At 51.0% G+C, this 15,038-nt stretch overlaps 1 protein-coding gene across 3 annotated transcripts; it reads right to left on the bottom strand.

Annotated features, from left to right (window-relative positions):
- Positions 1-6,417: 6,417 nt before the first annotated feature.
- Positions 6,418-14,690, bottom strand: SLITRK2 (SLIT and NTRK like family member 2). Of its 3 annotated transcripts, XM_058713037.1 has the most exons (3): positions 14,326-14,690; positions 10,394-10,447; positions 6,418-9,901 (listed from the first exon to the last, which is right to left on the bottom strand). In XM_058713037.1, exon 3 carries the CDS (start codon positions 9,856-9,858, stop codon positions 7,321-7,323), a length of 2,538 nt encoding a protein of 845 aa, XP_058569020.1. In that variant the 5' UTR covers positions 9,859-9,901; positions 10,394-10,447; positions 14,326-14,690; the 3' UTR covers positions 6,418-7,320. The 3 variants fall into 3 exon arrangements, with proteins under 3 accessions (XP_058569020.1, XP_058569019.1, XP_058569021.1); XM_058713036.1 differs by lacking the exon at positions 14,326-14,690 and having other exon boundaries at positions 10,394-11,492; XM_058713038.1 differs by lacking the exons at positions 10,394-10,447; positions 14,326-14,690 and adding an exon at positions 10,129-10,270.
- Between the last annotated feature and the right edge of the window lie 348 nt (positions 14,691-15,038).

Raw genomic sequence — 15,038 nt, 5'->3', positions numbered from 1 at the left:
TGAATCATTGGTTGTTTATCATTTGCTTTGTGTGTGGCAGTCGCTCCCGAAATAGCCTGGAATCCTAGCGGACAAAAGTTACATATGCCCGTTGAGTTCATCCCGTCCGACACGCTTCCGGTTGGAGAAACTGGGGCCCGGTGAGAGCTATGACTTGTTCTCGCAGCTTTTGGCTTCACGAAGATCAGAACCCCGGGTCCCAGAACTCCTTATTATGAAACGCTCCCTGTGGGTTCTTGTTTTGTATAAATCAGACTTGATGAGACAACCATGTTCTGACAGAAATGTGGTTGAATATGGTCTGGAACCCAAGGAATTTCTCTCCTATCTGGAAGACTTCAGAGACAAACCAATTAAATATACGGAGCCATAGGAAGAACTAAGTGATAAGCTCTGGAGGAATTCATCATTCAAGCTTGTCAGGGAGTGCGTTTTTCTTCAACTCAGAATCTCCCAATTCCAAAAGCCAATAACAAGGCAATCTCACAGCTCAGCAGTAAAGCTACTTTTAAAATCTAGAATGAGATCATTGGGTTCAACGGACGGACTCAAGTATCACTTAAAATTGGGCCTGCCTGCATGTAATAAACTTTGGATCTTGGCTGTGTGTTACCAGAACGTCTCAGCTATCCTCATGGGGTGTGTCTTTGTTTTGTGGTGTGGTGTGTGTGTGTGTGTTTCTGAAAGCGAGTTCTGAAAATGTCCCAAGTGAACATTTGTTTCAGACTTGCGGAATAGCCAAGAATCCACTGTAATTATGCTTTGAACTTCTCTTCTCCCGTTTGCAACCCTTCCTTCATTGTTCACATGAAAGCCAGAGTCTTACTCATTTATTCATTAAGGAAGTACTTCCTAGAGAGTTACAATATTCCAAAACACCATGTCAGGTGTTGATGATGTGAAGGTGAGAGGGGCCCGAGAAGCAAGGGACATGTCCCAGGATTATCCATTCACCTAGCCTGTGTGCCCAGCGGTCACTTGGGAGCTGGAAAGTACCTTCTATTTCATGTTGTAGCCAACATTCTGTCAAGATCAAATCTGTCCCCAAATGCCAAGTAACTGGATCTGACAGATAATTAGCTCAAATGTTCCTTTTTAGGATACTGTTGATAGCAAACATAAAACAACGTTTGGAAATTAAATTAATAAAGATGATGTATGCTAATTACAAAGTGGTTGCCCAGGGAGACATGCATCGGGTTCATTTCCAGCCCCCGTTCAGGAAGGACAGGACAGCATCGATTTTGATGGTCTTTTTCCAGGATCAACAGACACATGGGACTTCCTGATGTTCTATTACCTGCATTCAGAATAGGGAGCTGTGCATTCCTTTCATTGGCATATTCCATCTCAACTAATCTTTTTAGAGGATCAGATAATCTAGCAGATCCAGCACCAGCTCTCATTCTTCAACAGAACCGCTCAAAACGAGGCGGATTGTTTCAGCTACCTTGTGAAGTCTCCATGAACAAGCTGAATATATTCTGCATCTAGCGAATTGATAATCTCAAGGGGGGGCAATCTGTGCCAAGTCTTCACGTTCGCCACAGGACTCTCAGGTCCTTTGTTAGGTTATACATGTGTGAACGGAGCATACTGACAGTGTATTCTGATGTCCGACCAAATGCGAATAGCGAAAGAAGTCACTTTGCTCTGTATGTCCCCACAGTTACGGTAACAAATGCATCTCTCTCTCTCTTGCTCTCATTTAGCTCTAGTCTCTGTGAATGTAGTGATAACATCTCCATTAGTGAATTCATAATTTCCACTCCTTGGATTTGCCTGCCAATCTGTCTTATTTTATAAAATATGAATTTGTTAGATTACTTACGGTATTAGAATTTTACCATGAAACACAGTTGGCCGTGGCGTGGGTGGGCGTGTGTGGTGGGGGGTGTGCGGAATCAGTTCTCTTTCAGTTCTCTTTCAGTTCCTAGAGAGACATGTCTGTTTGAATTGGTTTTTGTTACTCTTTTTACTTTGAATTTTTTAAGTCTGATACTAATGACATTCCTGGAAAAGTATTAAAATGATTTTCAAAGGCTCATTTTCCCCTTAATATGTAAATTATAATCATATAAAGGATAGAAGCCCTTAATTTGTAGACATCTGAACAGTCACATCGAAGTTCCAGTAATATTTTGTCATTAATTCCACCTAAAGATTCTAAAGAATTTTTCTAACTAATTCAAAATACTTTGTCCTTAATTCCTCCTAAGATTGTAAAGAACTTTTCCAGCTAATTCAAATGTTCATGTTTAGTGAATACTTGTTGATTAACTGACAGCTAACTGTGGTATAAAATACCTGTATCGGCAGTTCATCCAATGAAACACAAGATCCTTTTCAGTATTTCATTTTGCCTATTAACAGCCCAAACTATGACATTCATTTTTTTTTTTTTTGAAACAACGTCACTATTTGGCACAGAAGTCTACAACGAGAGCTTGTTTCACTTGCCATTTATTCCAGTAACTTGACAACGAGTATTTGCAACTAAATCTAACAATATTTGTACGAGTCCTTTCAAGCTAAAATACTGCTAAAAAATTCCAACGCACGTGCAATTCCATATATTTACATACTACCGTATTTATTATAAAACCCGGGCTCTAAGCGCTTTATAGGATGTGAATACGGGAGTCCCCGTACCCTCCGATGAAACGTGGCCCCATCTGACAGAGGACACGCTGCTGAGAAGAGACCCATGTCCGATCGAGTTGGCCAGTTAGCTACTGGCGTTGGCTCCTCGGGCTGTTCGGGCATGCTACTGTGCCATCATAGAATCGCTCGATAGCTCAGTTCACACAGAACAGCGGCAGATTTTCAAGGCTAAGCCCTTAGCAACCAAGAGCCACGTAGCACAGGCAGCATTGGCAACACACACTATTGTGCAGGTGGACCGTTCTCAGCGACGTCAATGTTGAAAACCCAGACATACAAAACAGAGAAATTAGAGTGATTGCTTGTATTCTAAAACGGTGTTGGGCTTTATAAAAGGATTCACAAGTGTCCTCTTAAGTGGCAACTCCCCTAATGCGTGTAAAATGCAATTGGATTTACAAAACTTCAAGGTACACGTGACTTTTTGCACAACCGTTTTGAGAAGCGAAGTGTGCCTATAGAGAGTACTTAACTTTCCCTCTCAGGATTTAGGCAAGTGTCTCATCATTGTATTGGGAAAGGACACTTAAAACCAAGATGTTGCCTTTTAAGCCACCGAAATGGAAAGCACATACTGCCTCTACGACGTGGACGTTCCAGAAAATTTAAGTACGTTCATGATTTTGTATTTACAATTTGGGGACTCATCTTTAAAATGTACACCTTTAGGTAGCACGAGTATGTAGCCATAATGTTGGGCCCTATTCTGCAGAAATGTCGCTGTATTTTTGTGGGTTTTTTTCCTCCCTCTTTAGCCGCGTGATTTTAAAGAGATGTTAATGGTGGTTACTCGGTAGCTCGTCTATTTATGACATCACTTTTATACTTCACTGCACAGGATCACCTTTAAAAATCCAACTTCCTGCATCTCATTACTGTTCCCACTGTTTACTCTGGGTGATTGTCATTCAGGTAAGGTTCTTCTTTATTAGCAGTAAGCTCCCTGGGGTGGGGTGGGGGGGTAGGGGTGGAGGGGACTGGGCAGAGATGTGCCTACTGTTATCTCTGTGCCCCCTCGGCACACAGCATAGAGCCTAGCACCTGGGAAGCAAGCACTCGGTAAATATTTATTGAACGAATGGATGAGTGAAAAAAAATGAGTGAATCGGGAGAATTGTCTGCAAAGCTTTCTTCACTCTAGATTCTAATCCAGTGTGTTTCTGGAACGTGTATAATCAAAATGAGTTTCTGGGGTCTGAAAAAACACAGAGCCTCTCTCTTGTTCCCCATACGTCTTTCTCAGTAGAATCCATGAAAATACGGAGCCCTTGATGAGATGGAAATATTTGGAAAAATTAAATCACCTTAGAGGTTAGAGGACAAAGCAGAGGAAATTGAAGAGTCATTTCCTGACTCACCAACTGCTGGAGGGAACTAAAAAGATATAAAGGTTGACCAAAGTCCTGAACCGAATCAGATCCTTGGCCATTGTGTCCAGACTGAGAAGTGGTACTTTTGAGTGTGTGAATACAAACTTAGCCACAGGTATGTTCAGAAACAGTGAAAGTAATTAAGAGCTAGAATCGAAGGAAATTACCATTCGCCATTTGTAGGGCCAGACCTATAGATCTGTTCCAGGCGGGTCAGCGGGGAGAAGATCCCATTCTGTTGGCTGGAACCATTTCGCTGTGCTGATGCTCACACCCATGACAGGTGGCATATGAAATAAAAATGAAATCGCAAAATCCAGCTGTAGGAGATAAACAAAATCCTAAAATAAATTCTGTCTGAAAGCACTTGAGTGGATACAGCAAAACAACATAGTGGAGGTGCTAAAAAGTTAATAAATGTAAAAGTGTTTGTGATTGCATTAGAAAACAACGCTTCGAAGTGTACGGTGTATGATGCCTTGAAATGAAATAGTCTGAACCACATTCAAACGATTGCTCTTAAAGCCTAATACAAATAAAGTAAAAATCGAAGGAGCATATGGGAGTCTAGATGTACATCATAATTATTAAGCGAGACAGTCTATGCATCTGACTTCTTCCAGGAGGCCTCTTTAACATCATGTAACTAAATGAATATTAAGATATCTCTCTTTAAGATTAATGAATTGCTTTTTCTGTGGATCACGGAATGACTTCACTTTCCGGTGAATAAGAACAAACACTGAAGTGGAATCACGTCAGTAGTTCTAGTTAGATATATAGTTTAAACCTAAAAACCATCTTAACAGAATATGTATACTAATTTGCCTTTATAATCACTTCCCAAAATACCTACCTCTGTATTCTGTATTTATCACTGCATGAAATGAGAGCACCCACAAGAGGATTTTTGAAACTCGTTTATATATATACGGGTGATGGGTACACACGTGTGTGTGTGTGTGTGTGTGTGTGTGTGTGTGTGTGTATATATATATATATTTCTCTCAAAGAGGAGGTGTTTTTTCTGGGAGCTATCTCCAAGTTCACTTAGCATGATACTCTCTGTCCTCTTCTATGACATGTAGAATCTCACTACGTTAACATTCTTGTAGATCATTTGTAGATCATTTCGGGCCACCATTTTTGACTTTGATCTAATGGACTTGAATAGGAATTATGATCTAATCCAAGAGTGAACACGTTAGCTTGTCACTGTAGATATTCAGAGATTTTAGGTCGTTGAAGGCATTTTTTTCCCAGAGGCCCCTTACATTTAAATATCCGTAATTAACTTCTATTGTTAAAAAACGATTTTGCACCAGTAGTTATTAATCCAAGTAATTTCTAGCTGAAAGCCTGTCGTATGAATTGTTTATAGTGACGGACACTATACTATTAGTCACTTTAAAGCTTCAAAAGTAAGTTATGAGGATCCACTTCAATCTCCACATGATAATAAAGGATTATTATGTGCAGTAACCTATTTATGAAAAGGAAACAGTGTGCTTCTTTCAGACGCCATCAATTGCTTTAATAAGGAATTGAAAAGCTGAACTACTTTATATGCAGATCACCATCCCAGTTGCATAAGGATTTACAATAGACAAAACAAAACTATTTTTTGTTGTAAAGAAGGGCTGTTTGTTTAAATCGCACCATAATGTTTGCATCTAAAAATTCTTTACAGGCTAATAAGGCTTCATAAATGTTGTATAGACTCGATCAGTTAAAATCATTTTAACGCTAAGACCAAAACGAAAGGCTTGCTCCAGCTGATGAGGAAAAAAATGCACGTAACCCGTGCCTGAAGAAGGCAGAGGGGAAAAGATCCCTCCTTTCTCGGTTTTGGTCGTTTTGAATTGATTTGGAGATGCAAACAGTACATGATGTGATAGCACCCCATGAATGCTTCGATAAATGTAAGAGCAAAGTGCTGCTTTCTCTGAAAACGTGCAAATTGAGGATTCTGAGTCTAATCTTTAACCCTAAAAAGAAACAGAAGGTAATGCATACGCTTGTCTCTGCTGCCTTGAATTTGCAGAGAAGTTACTTGGGATGTTTTCACCTCACCTTGGAAGTCTTCCTTCTTTCAAGGGATTGAATGGCTCCTGTGTCTTTATTAAATGAGGTGTGTGGCGGCCTCTACTGGTGCGTGTTTATAGAAAAGGTTTCAATAGGCAGAAAAAACACTAATTTCAATTAAAAAGTTAGAAATCCACTCTTTCACTTAACTATATAAAAATATCTAATTTAATGCAGAAAAGACATATTACAAGTCGTGTAATGCACTCTGAATCAGGAAAATAATCTAAAACACTGACCATGTTAGTGTAAAATAATGATTTACGGAAGGGCATTAATTGTTCGATGCACTCTGATATTGGGTTAAATATATTTTATTAATGAATTACTAATCCCGGCTGAGGCGGTCTGACCTCTAGTCCACTGTTAAATCCCCTTAGTTGGCTTAAATAAAATCACTTAGAACAAACCCAGAAGAAAGGAAATATTTTACAGTTAAATCTCTAAAGTCCTACAACTAGAATCATTTGATGACAGGCTGGTTTCTATAACTCAAGCAAACTGTACGTTGACTTCATATAGCTGACATTTTCGTCTATTTTACAGTGTTTTTAATTTCAAAAATACAACACATTAAAATATGTCCAATTTATCAAAGCTAACAGCAACATTTAAGTAATGTACTTAAAGTGCAAAGGCACTTTAACACAAAGAAGTGTTGCCTGGCGGCTATACTTGGAAACTGAAGACAGAAATACCACATATCATTATTTACAAAAGGATGTATAGTCTCCAAAGGTCTTTGGAGATCTTCTACAAAATACGCCAAATATCCATTTTTAACGTGAAAAGTTTGCTTCCTCTTTCTTCATTCACTACAATCTCCTCTTCCCATTCCCACACACTGGAAAAAGAAAGGAAGAAAAAAAGAAACAAAACCATCCATAGAACATACGGGGAAAAAAAAAAAACAAACAAACCAGAAACCAAAAAACAACGCACCGTAGAAAACACTCGTGTTCCGTGATGATTCCTAAGGAGAGAAGGGGGGAAAAGGCGGGGGAGGGGAGCGAGAGAGAAATAATTTAAAGGAAAACTTGGAAACGCAGGATCATTGCTTCAGCCCATCCCCCACGCATTTTCAAAGTCCCCCATTGATGCCGAGGAAGGGAGAAGGCAAACACACACAAAAGCCAATGTAGTGCTTCCAACAGTTTGCAGCAGCACCCTCGGCTGCCATAGGGTTGTAAATGGTTTCCCTTCACAGCTGACTGATTGCAGTTTGTTTTTCCAGAACTTCGAGGTAGTCTGGTTCGGACTGCGGCTTAGCTTGCAGTAAAGGGTGGTCGGGTTTTGACTGCCCCACAAAGCATTTCCTGGGAGTTCCGTACAAAACGGTTTTATTGATTCTGTCTTGGTTTTGGCGTCGAGATTCATACGCAGGGGCGAACTGCCTCTTCGGTAAGGTACAAAAGTTATAGTGGGCGAGTCCTGCGCTGGGAAGTTCCTTGACCCGCTCGGCGATGTTCTGGTACAGCAGCTCGGGCTCTCTGGGTGCGGCCGGCTTTTCCAGCAACTCGGCGGCGCTTATAGTGTAGGCCAGCGTGGCCGGCTCTTCCTTTTTCTCGTCCAGGTTGCCGTAGCTGAAGTCTTGCAGGTTGCGGTAGTAGGCTACCGGGTCTCCTTCCTTCTGCATGTAGATGGGGTTCTGGCACATCTGACCCACGGGGGGGGGGATGTAGTTGTAGACGTGGCCGTCCGTCTTATCCTGAGTCTCGGTGTTGTAGGACCCGTACTGTAGCTGGAAGGAGCTCACGTCGAGGCTGTTGGCACTCCTCGGGACGCTCGGCACCCCCTTCCTGCGTTTCAGGACGAAGACGAACAAGCCGGCCCCGAAACAGACGGACAAGATGAAGACCACAAGCAATCCTAAAATTAAGACGGAGAGGGGAACCTCCGTGTGCAGTTCGGGGTAGGAGCTGGGGGCCACGCTGAGCGACCGGGGAGTGTCTGTGTTGTGATTCATTGACAAAACAGTTCCGTCTGACAAGCTCGGGCTGTCCGGACAGATGGCCTCCCGGCCCAGAAACTTCAGTATCTCCCCTGCGTGCTTGGCGGGAGATTCACAGGTCACCTCGTTGATGATGACGGGGGAGTTGGCGTGTTCCGTCCAGTCCTTTAGCCCCATGATGTCACAGGTACAGTCCCACGGGTTCTCTTGCAGGTCGATCTGAATGAACGCCGGGAGCTGGTCCAGAACCCCTTTCACGGGCAGGTGGGAAAAGTGGTTGTTTCTCAGATTCAGCCTGGTGAGGGCCGTGCCCCCGAATACGTTGTCAGGCAAGGAGCGCAGCAGGTTGTTGTTGAGAAACAGTAGCTGTAGGTTAATCAGAGCATCGAAGGTCAGCGGTTTAATCTCCTTAATGACATTATACTCTAAGTAGAGATACTGCAGGCTCCGCAGCCCGTGAAACATAGACGGGTACAGCACTTCAAGGTAATTGCCGTTCAGATAGAGTCTGCGTAAACTGGTCAGGTTTGCGAAGGCGCCCTCCTGGATGACCGCGATCCTGTTGTTCCCTAAGTGCAGCAGATCCAGAGAACTGTATTCTGAGAGGTCGGTCTTGTAGACGGTTTGCAGATAGTTCCCCGTCAGGTAGAGTTTCTTTGGGCTGGTAGGTCTGGGCTGCAGGTCGGAGATGTTGGTGAACTTCCTTTCCTGGCAGTTGACGTTTAGGCCGTTGTCGGAGCTCTGAGAGGTGCAGACACAGCTGCTGGGGCAGGTGAGGGGCACGGGGGACTTGGTCTGGTACACCATGATGGGTCCAAAGCTCTGCCTGTCCTTTGAGACAGTGACCCGGGGAGTTGGGCGATTTCTCATTTTGGGCGGCCGGCTGGCTTTGGGGGCCCTGGTCGGGCTGAGCGCAGGATTCACCGTAGGCGACAGCCTTTGGACGTGAGTGTCCGCGTGGCCACCCCTCTGACTGGCGTCCCCGGGGCTCTTTCTGGGACAGAGGTCTTGCCTGGTCAGTTGGGTCACATCCTTCCCGTGCAGTCTAAAGGGAGTCTCGCAGACGATCTCCCCCACGAACACCGTTATGGTGTCCAGCCAAGCCTTGAGAGGAAGTAGGTCACAGGTGCAGTTCCACGGGTTTTCCTCCAGCTGGATCTCCATGATCCCTCCAATATGCTCAAGGACGCCGGCGAAAGGCATCACTTTCAGCCTGTTGCCTCTCAGGTCCAGGTGGGTCAGCAGGACGAAGCGGAACACATTGCTGGGCAGCGACAGCAGAAGGTTGTCATTCAGGATGAGCACTTTGAGCTTATTCAGTTTGCTGAAGGCCCCCGCCTCGATGGCACTGATGTAGTTGTAGTCGGCCTGGAGGTACTCGAGGCTCTCCAGGCCGAGGAAGGTGTCTTCCCTCAGCACCTCGAGCTTGTTGTTGTTGAGGTGCAGTCTCTTGAGGGTCTTCAGGCCGCTGAACGCCCCGGTGCGGATCTCCTGCAGCCCGTTGTTGCCCAGGTGGAGAGTCACGGCGTTGGAGTAGTTGACGAACTCGTTAGGGTACAGGCGGGTCAGGAGGTTTCCATTGAGGAACAGCTGGTAGATTCGATACTGGGGGGGCTGGAGCAGGCTGACAGTTGTAAATCCTTTGTTTTCGCAGTTAATATTCAGTACGTTTTCCTTCTCTTCGCACAGGCAGCGGATCTTGCAAATGTCTTTGGCAGTTTTGCGGCTCTCCGTGTGTAAGATCCCGGCCACGGTTAACACGCTGAGGAACCAAACGCCGCTCAGCATCTTTAGGCACCGTCGGTGTCAGTTCAGGTACCTACAGGCAAACCTTGGGGAAGGGTGCCGGAGAGAGCAGGATGCGGGGGAGAAAGAAACAAGGAAGCCCGATTAAAATGGCAAAGCAGGGGGGCGGAGTGGGAGGCAGGGACGACGCGGGGAGTGGGCAACACGGCAGAATGAAATCACTGCGTTTCTCCAAGCGGTTTCTTCTCTCCTCGCCCTCGCCCCCGCCCCCGGCCCACCCACACGCGCGTCCCGGAGCACACATGCCTGCACCTGATTTCCCGGCGGGTCGCAGCCAGCCACGGAGTCATTAGTAATCGAGTTGTCCTACTAAATCCAGCCCATCTCCTCCTCCCCTGGGGTAGCTTGAAGAGATCTCTCTCGGGCGGCTCGCCCGTCTTAGGCTCGCGGCAGAAATTGCTTTACTTTTTTTTTTTTTTTAACTGCGCAAAAAGGGGGTGGGAAAATCAGGGGACTGGCGGTGGGGGAGGGGGAGAGGATGGAAGCGCCAAGGCAGCGCGGGGTGGGGGTTACTCACACATCAGGAGAAGACGGGACCCCTGTCCTCTGCAGTCCGCCAGTAGTTTGGCATCTTCGGAAAGAGAAGAAGAGCAAGGTAAAAGAAGACGCCGCTTCCGGGGGGATGCCCTGCTTTCCGCCGGCGGATTTAATTTGCCTGGGGTGGGGGTGGGGTGGGGGGCGGGGTGCGCAGAAATCCGAAATCCGGCAGGCCGCAGGGGAGGAGAGGACGCCCGGGGCGGCTGCAGGCTGAGCCGACGGCGACCTGGGGGTGCGGTTGCGGAGGGAGGTCGGGGAGCCGGCCGGCCCGGGTGGCGGGCGGCGGCGGCGGCGGCGGCGGCGACGGCCGAGCCTGGGCGCGCGCTTCCGATGCGCTGGCGGCGGCAGCAGTGCGCCCGACAGTTTGAATTTGAGAGGTTTTGCAGGCTCCCCCGGACAGGGCTGGGGTGACGTCACGCGGGGAGGGGGCAAGCGGCGGATCGAGGGCGCGCGGTGGGGGAGGGAGGGGCAGATGCTTCCCTTCCCAGCGAGCGGCTTTGCAAAGCTCGAATCCGGGCTGCGTCAGTTGCTTCTGAACTACTCCACCTCCAGCCCGGCGGGCGGCGAGCGGCTGGCGAAGCCCCTGGAGAGGGATTCTCCAGGAGGGGTCCCCGCTAAGGGGCTGCGACCGCCGGGACTCCTCCGGCCCGTGGCCCCTCCGAGTGGTTTCTTCCACCTGCTACCCCTCCTGGCCATTCCAGTAGGGTCTCATTCCAAATTCCCAAGCAGAGGTCCGGATCTTCCCAGTGAGAGAGAGAGTGTGTGTGTGTGTGTGTGTGTGTGTGTGTGTGCGCGCGCGCTCGCGCGCGCGCGCGCTCATGTGTGTGTGGGTGGGAGATGTGCCTCTTTGCTCCAGGACTGGGGCCCGCCTGCCAGCCTCCTAGATCTCCTGCCCCCGTGCTCTCGGTGCGGAGTGCGGTGTGTGCCCGCTCCACAGTGCCTGTGTAGGAGGGCGAGGAGGGGATTTGTGCCTTACATACAGAGCTTTGTTTCAGTGCTGAGAGAAGTACTTTCTGGGCCGTGACTGGCCAAACACACATTCGCCTGGATTCTGAAAGCCAGCTCAGCGTTAGAGACGAGCGGCTTCAGAACCATTCTCTCCCTGAGGTTTATAGTTAGCCAGAAGATGAAGTTTAAATGCGTGCTCTGCGCCTGCAGGAAGGAGGAGTGGGTGTCAGAAAGACACTGCCAGGCTGAGCCTCGCTCGGCTGGGTGTGGGAGCCCCAGCGCGGGCGCCCACGGAGGGGCCTAAAGCTGCAGGCGACAAGGGCAGGGGAGCTAGAACGAAGGCAGCAGTGCGGGAAGGCCGGCGGCCGAGAACGGCGGGAGACAGGGGGAGAGGTCCCGCCCGACAGCCCGACATCCAGTGCGCCTGGGTTCTGATCCAGCTCTGTGGCCAGGTTGCTCGCTTCTCTCTGCAACTTCGCATCGCCGTTGGCAGAAGGGGACGGGGCTGTACGGGCCCTTCCGGTTCTGACATTCGGTCGGATTCACAGAACCTTTCCACGCCATTAACAGCCAGGTGTCGGCTTTTGGCCTCCATTATCCCGCTTCTCCTTAATGATCTTAAGGTCCCCTGGAACAGGGTGTCTCCCGTGTGGGGGTCCATTTGCAAGATGCGGTTATCTGCTACCGCCCGGAAGGGCCAGGGCGCCTCTGGCGAGTCAGGGAAAAGGGGCGATCAAAGAGAGGGGTAAATGAATCCACCCAGGGTGGGCCTGTCCCACAAAACACTCACACTTGCTTTCCCTGACCGCTGCAGGCAGAGCTGACACAGGGTCCCGTTGCCGGGCCGCATTTGGAACACAGACAGCCCCACAGGCGGAATGAGCCGAGGAGGATGGAAAGCCCCCCCGCGTCTCCCCTCCCACCTCCCTGCTCCGCTCGGGTCCTGGGACTCACTGTTCGGCCCACACTGGCTCTCTCCTCCCCAAGAAGGGCTCGGATGGTTTCTCAACTTGGGCAGGAAGGCAACCTGTGGCTCTCTGGCAGTCTCCTCCGGAGTTTTTCTCAGCCTTTCACGGCTCCCTGTCCTTTTCCTTCCGGGAAGAGCCTTGGAGCAGACGTCATGCGCCCCCTCCCCATCCTGTAGTTCTTGCTTGGCCTCGGGGAAGATCCCGTCCTCCTGGGGCCTCAAGTTTTCCTTCTCTGTGCCAAAGGGCAACACGGAGCCCAGCCGTCCTCAGCGGGGGAGGGGCAGCCCGTGAGCCCCCCCCCCCCAGCCGTGGCGGAGTGATGCAGTGAGCGATTAAGCTTCCTTGCATAGCAAAGGGGCATTTGTTTCGACATGTTGCTAAATACTAAATATACGTAGTTCCTAGAGAGATATGGCTTATTCGTTGTCGTTCATTTAACAAACATGTATTAATTAGGTTAATATTACATTGAAGCAGAAGCCAGCGTGAGAGCTGGACAAGACCTTTGCAATGAGATTCATTTTATAGATGAGGACATTCCTCCACCAGGACGAGTGCTGAAGTTCAAGAATCCATACAATTAGAAACAGAATCCAGGGACTCCGAGTCCTGGTCCAGGACCTTTCCCCACAGCTCACCAGTGCTCAGTGTGAATTAGTGAAGGGCTGTCGGCCTCAACTTAGTGGTGTCTACCTAAATGTGTGCTTTAAAAAAAAAAAAAGTATTTGGAAGTGAAATATCAAATATGAGTTGTAGTTAGCAAATATAGTAATTTCCTTCAAGACATTGATGAGGCTGCCAGTAGTCTTCATGGACAGAGACTATTAAACATTTCAGAGAGAGAGAGAGAGAGAGAGAGATGGATGGGGGGGGAGGCAGCTGGCAGAGCTTGAAACCCGTGAAAATGATAGAGCGAAGGAAGCGTGGTGGTAAGCTGGCTGGAGTTGGAGGGGGGGGGGGGGGACGACACTGGGAATCCTGAGACGGGGTGACAGATCTTCCTTCCACGGTTGGCTTCCGACACGGGTCGGTGGACTCTCCCACCACTGCTCGGTCTCCTGCCTGTCGCCGGGCTTCCGCGGCCGCTTTCCCAAACCCAGTTACTGAGGCCGAATCCGCCTCGGCAGGAGAAAGCACTTTGAGTAAGTTTCCGAACGGCCCCGCGTCTCGGGAGGAGCCGCCGCAGCACCTGCCGGCGACAGCGGGCTTTTAAGGCGGCGGAAAGGTCCTGGGTGAACTGGGAGCCCACGGGAGGCAGGGACGGACACTAAGATAAGGCAAACGCCCCCTCTCGTCGCTGGGGCGACGGAGCCACAAGCGGGGGACTCCGTCGCCTCGGTCTCCCTCGCCTCCGAGTAGAGAGCCTGGCTCGGGTCGCCGGTGCTTCCACGGGGCGCGGGGAGTTGCCGGCGGGGTCACAGCCTGCGCCGCCCGGCCGCCCGCCGGGCCTGGGGGAAGGGCGGTTAACGGGAGTCCCGCAGGCCTGCCGGGGAGGGGTGTCCGCGGCCCGCTCGCCCTTCTTCCCCCTTCCGCTACCCGCCCCCCCCCCCGCCCACCTCGGCAGGTGCGGTTCCCGGAGGGCGCTTCCGGGCGGTCCGGGGGCGCCAGGCGAGTCCCCAGTCTTCGGGGACCCGGCACCGACCGCTAGCCCAGCCCTCCTCGCCCTCCCCCGGGGCGGCCAGACGCCCGGTACCCGGAGCCGGGGCCCGCAGGCGCGACGGCCACCCGCGCTGCCCTCGCCCCGGGGCCCGGCACCGCGCGCCGGCGAGCGTTCTCCTCGGGAGCGGCAGCTCGCACCGGGCCGGCGGTGGCCCCGCGGCCGTGCGACGCCCGGAGCCCGACCACGCCCGCGCGGACCGTCTCGGAGCCAGCGAGCCCGGGCGGGCGGGGGCGGCCACCGCGGGCCGCCCGCACCCGATCCCCCACCCCCACGAGGGGAGCCGGCCGGGCAAGGCTGGGGGGCCGAGCGCGGCGCTCCCGAGTGCCCAGAACTTACCCGGCGAGCGCGCCACCCGCAGCTTCCCCCGGAGGCGCCCGCAGCATCGGCCGGCCGGGAGGCGCGGGAGCCGGCGCGGCCCGGGAGCGGGGGCACGGCGGCGAGCGCGGGCGGCGCCCCCAAGGGCAGGCAGGTCCCCGCTGGAGCGGCGCGCCGGCGGCCAGCGCTTCTGGCAGGAAGCGGGGCGGGAGCCGGCAGGGAGGAGGGAAGAAGAACGGGGGCGGGAGGGGGAGGTAGGGACGGCCGCCCCTCTCCCGCACTTATCAATCACCCTGCGGATCAGATGTCCCCGCCGTGCACCCGGGAGGGGGATGCGGCAGCCCACAAAGGGGCCGCCGCTCCAGCGCTCTGACGAGCGCCGCGGAGCGCCGCTCACGCCTCCCGGCCCCTCTCGCCTGGAGCCCTGCCCAGCCCTTGCAGCTTCTACCGTGGGCTGCGGCTCCGACTCGGCCGAGTGAAACCGGGCATGGCACTGGGCCGGGACCAGACCCCGGGGGAGACTGAGACCACCGGGCGCAAGTTCCCGACCGGCGGAGGAGCGGCCGGACGCCCCCCGGGCCGGCGGCCTCCCCTGACTAGTAAGCGCCCAGTCCCTGGAGTTCGCAGGCAGATTTTAAGGACCCCCCGCGAGGGTGGTAAACAAGGAATTTCCATATAATATGGAGCCGGGCTGGACTGGGGCAAATGTGTTAACAAAAGCCAGCCCTTAGCAG

Source organism: Neofelis nebulosa, chromosome X (genome assembly GCF_028018385.1).
Source record: "Neofelis nebulosa isolate mNeoNeb1 chromosome X, mNeoNeb1.pri, whole genome shotgun sequence".
Classification (NCBI taxonomy): domain Eukaryota; kingdom Metazoa; phylum Chordata; class Mammalia; order Carnivora; family Felidae; genus Neofelis; species Neofelis nebulosa.
This window is presented reverse-complemented; position numbering and strand designations above follow the sequence as displayed.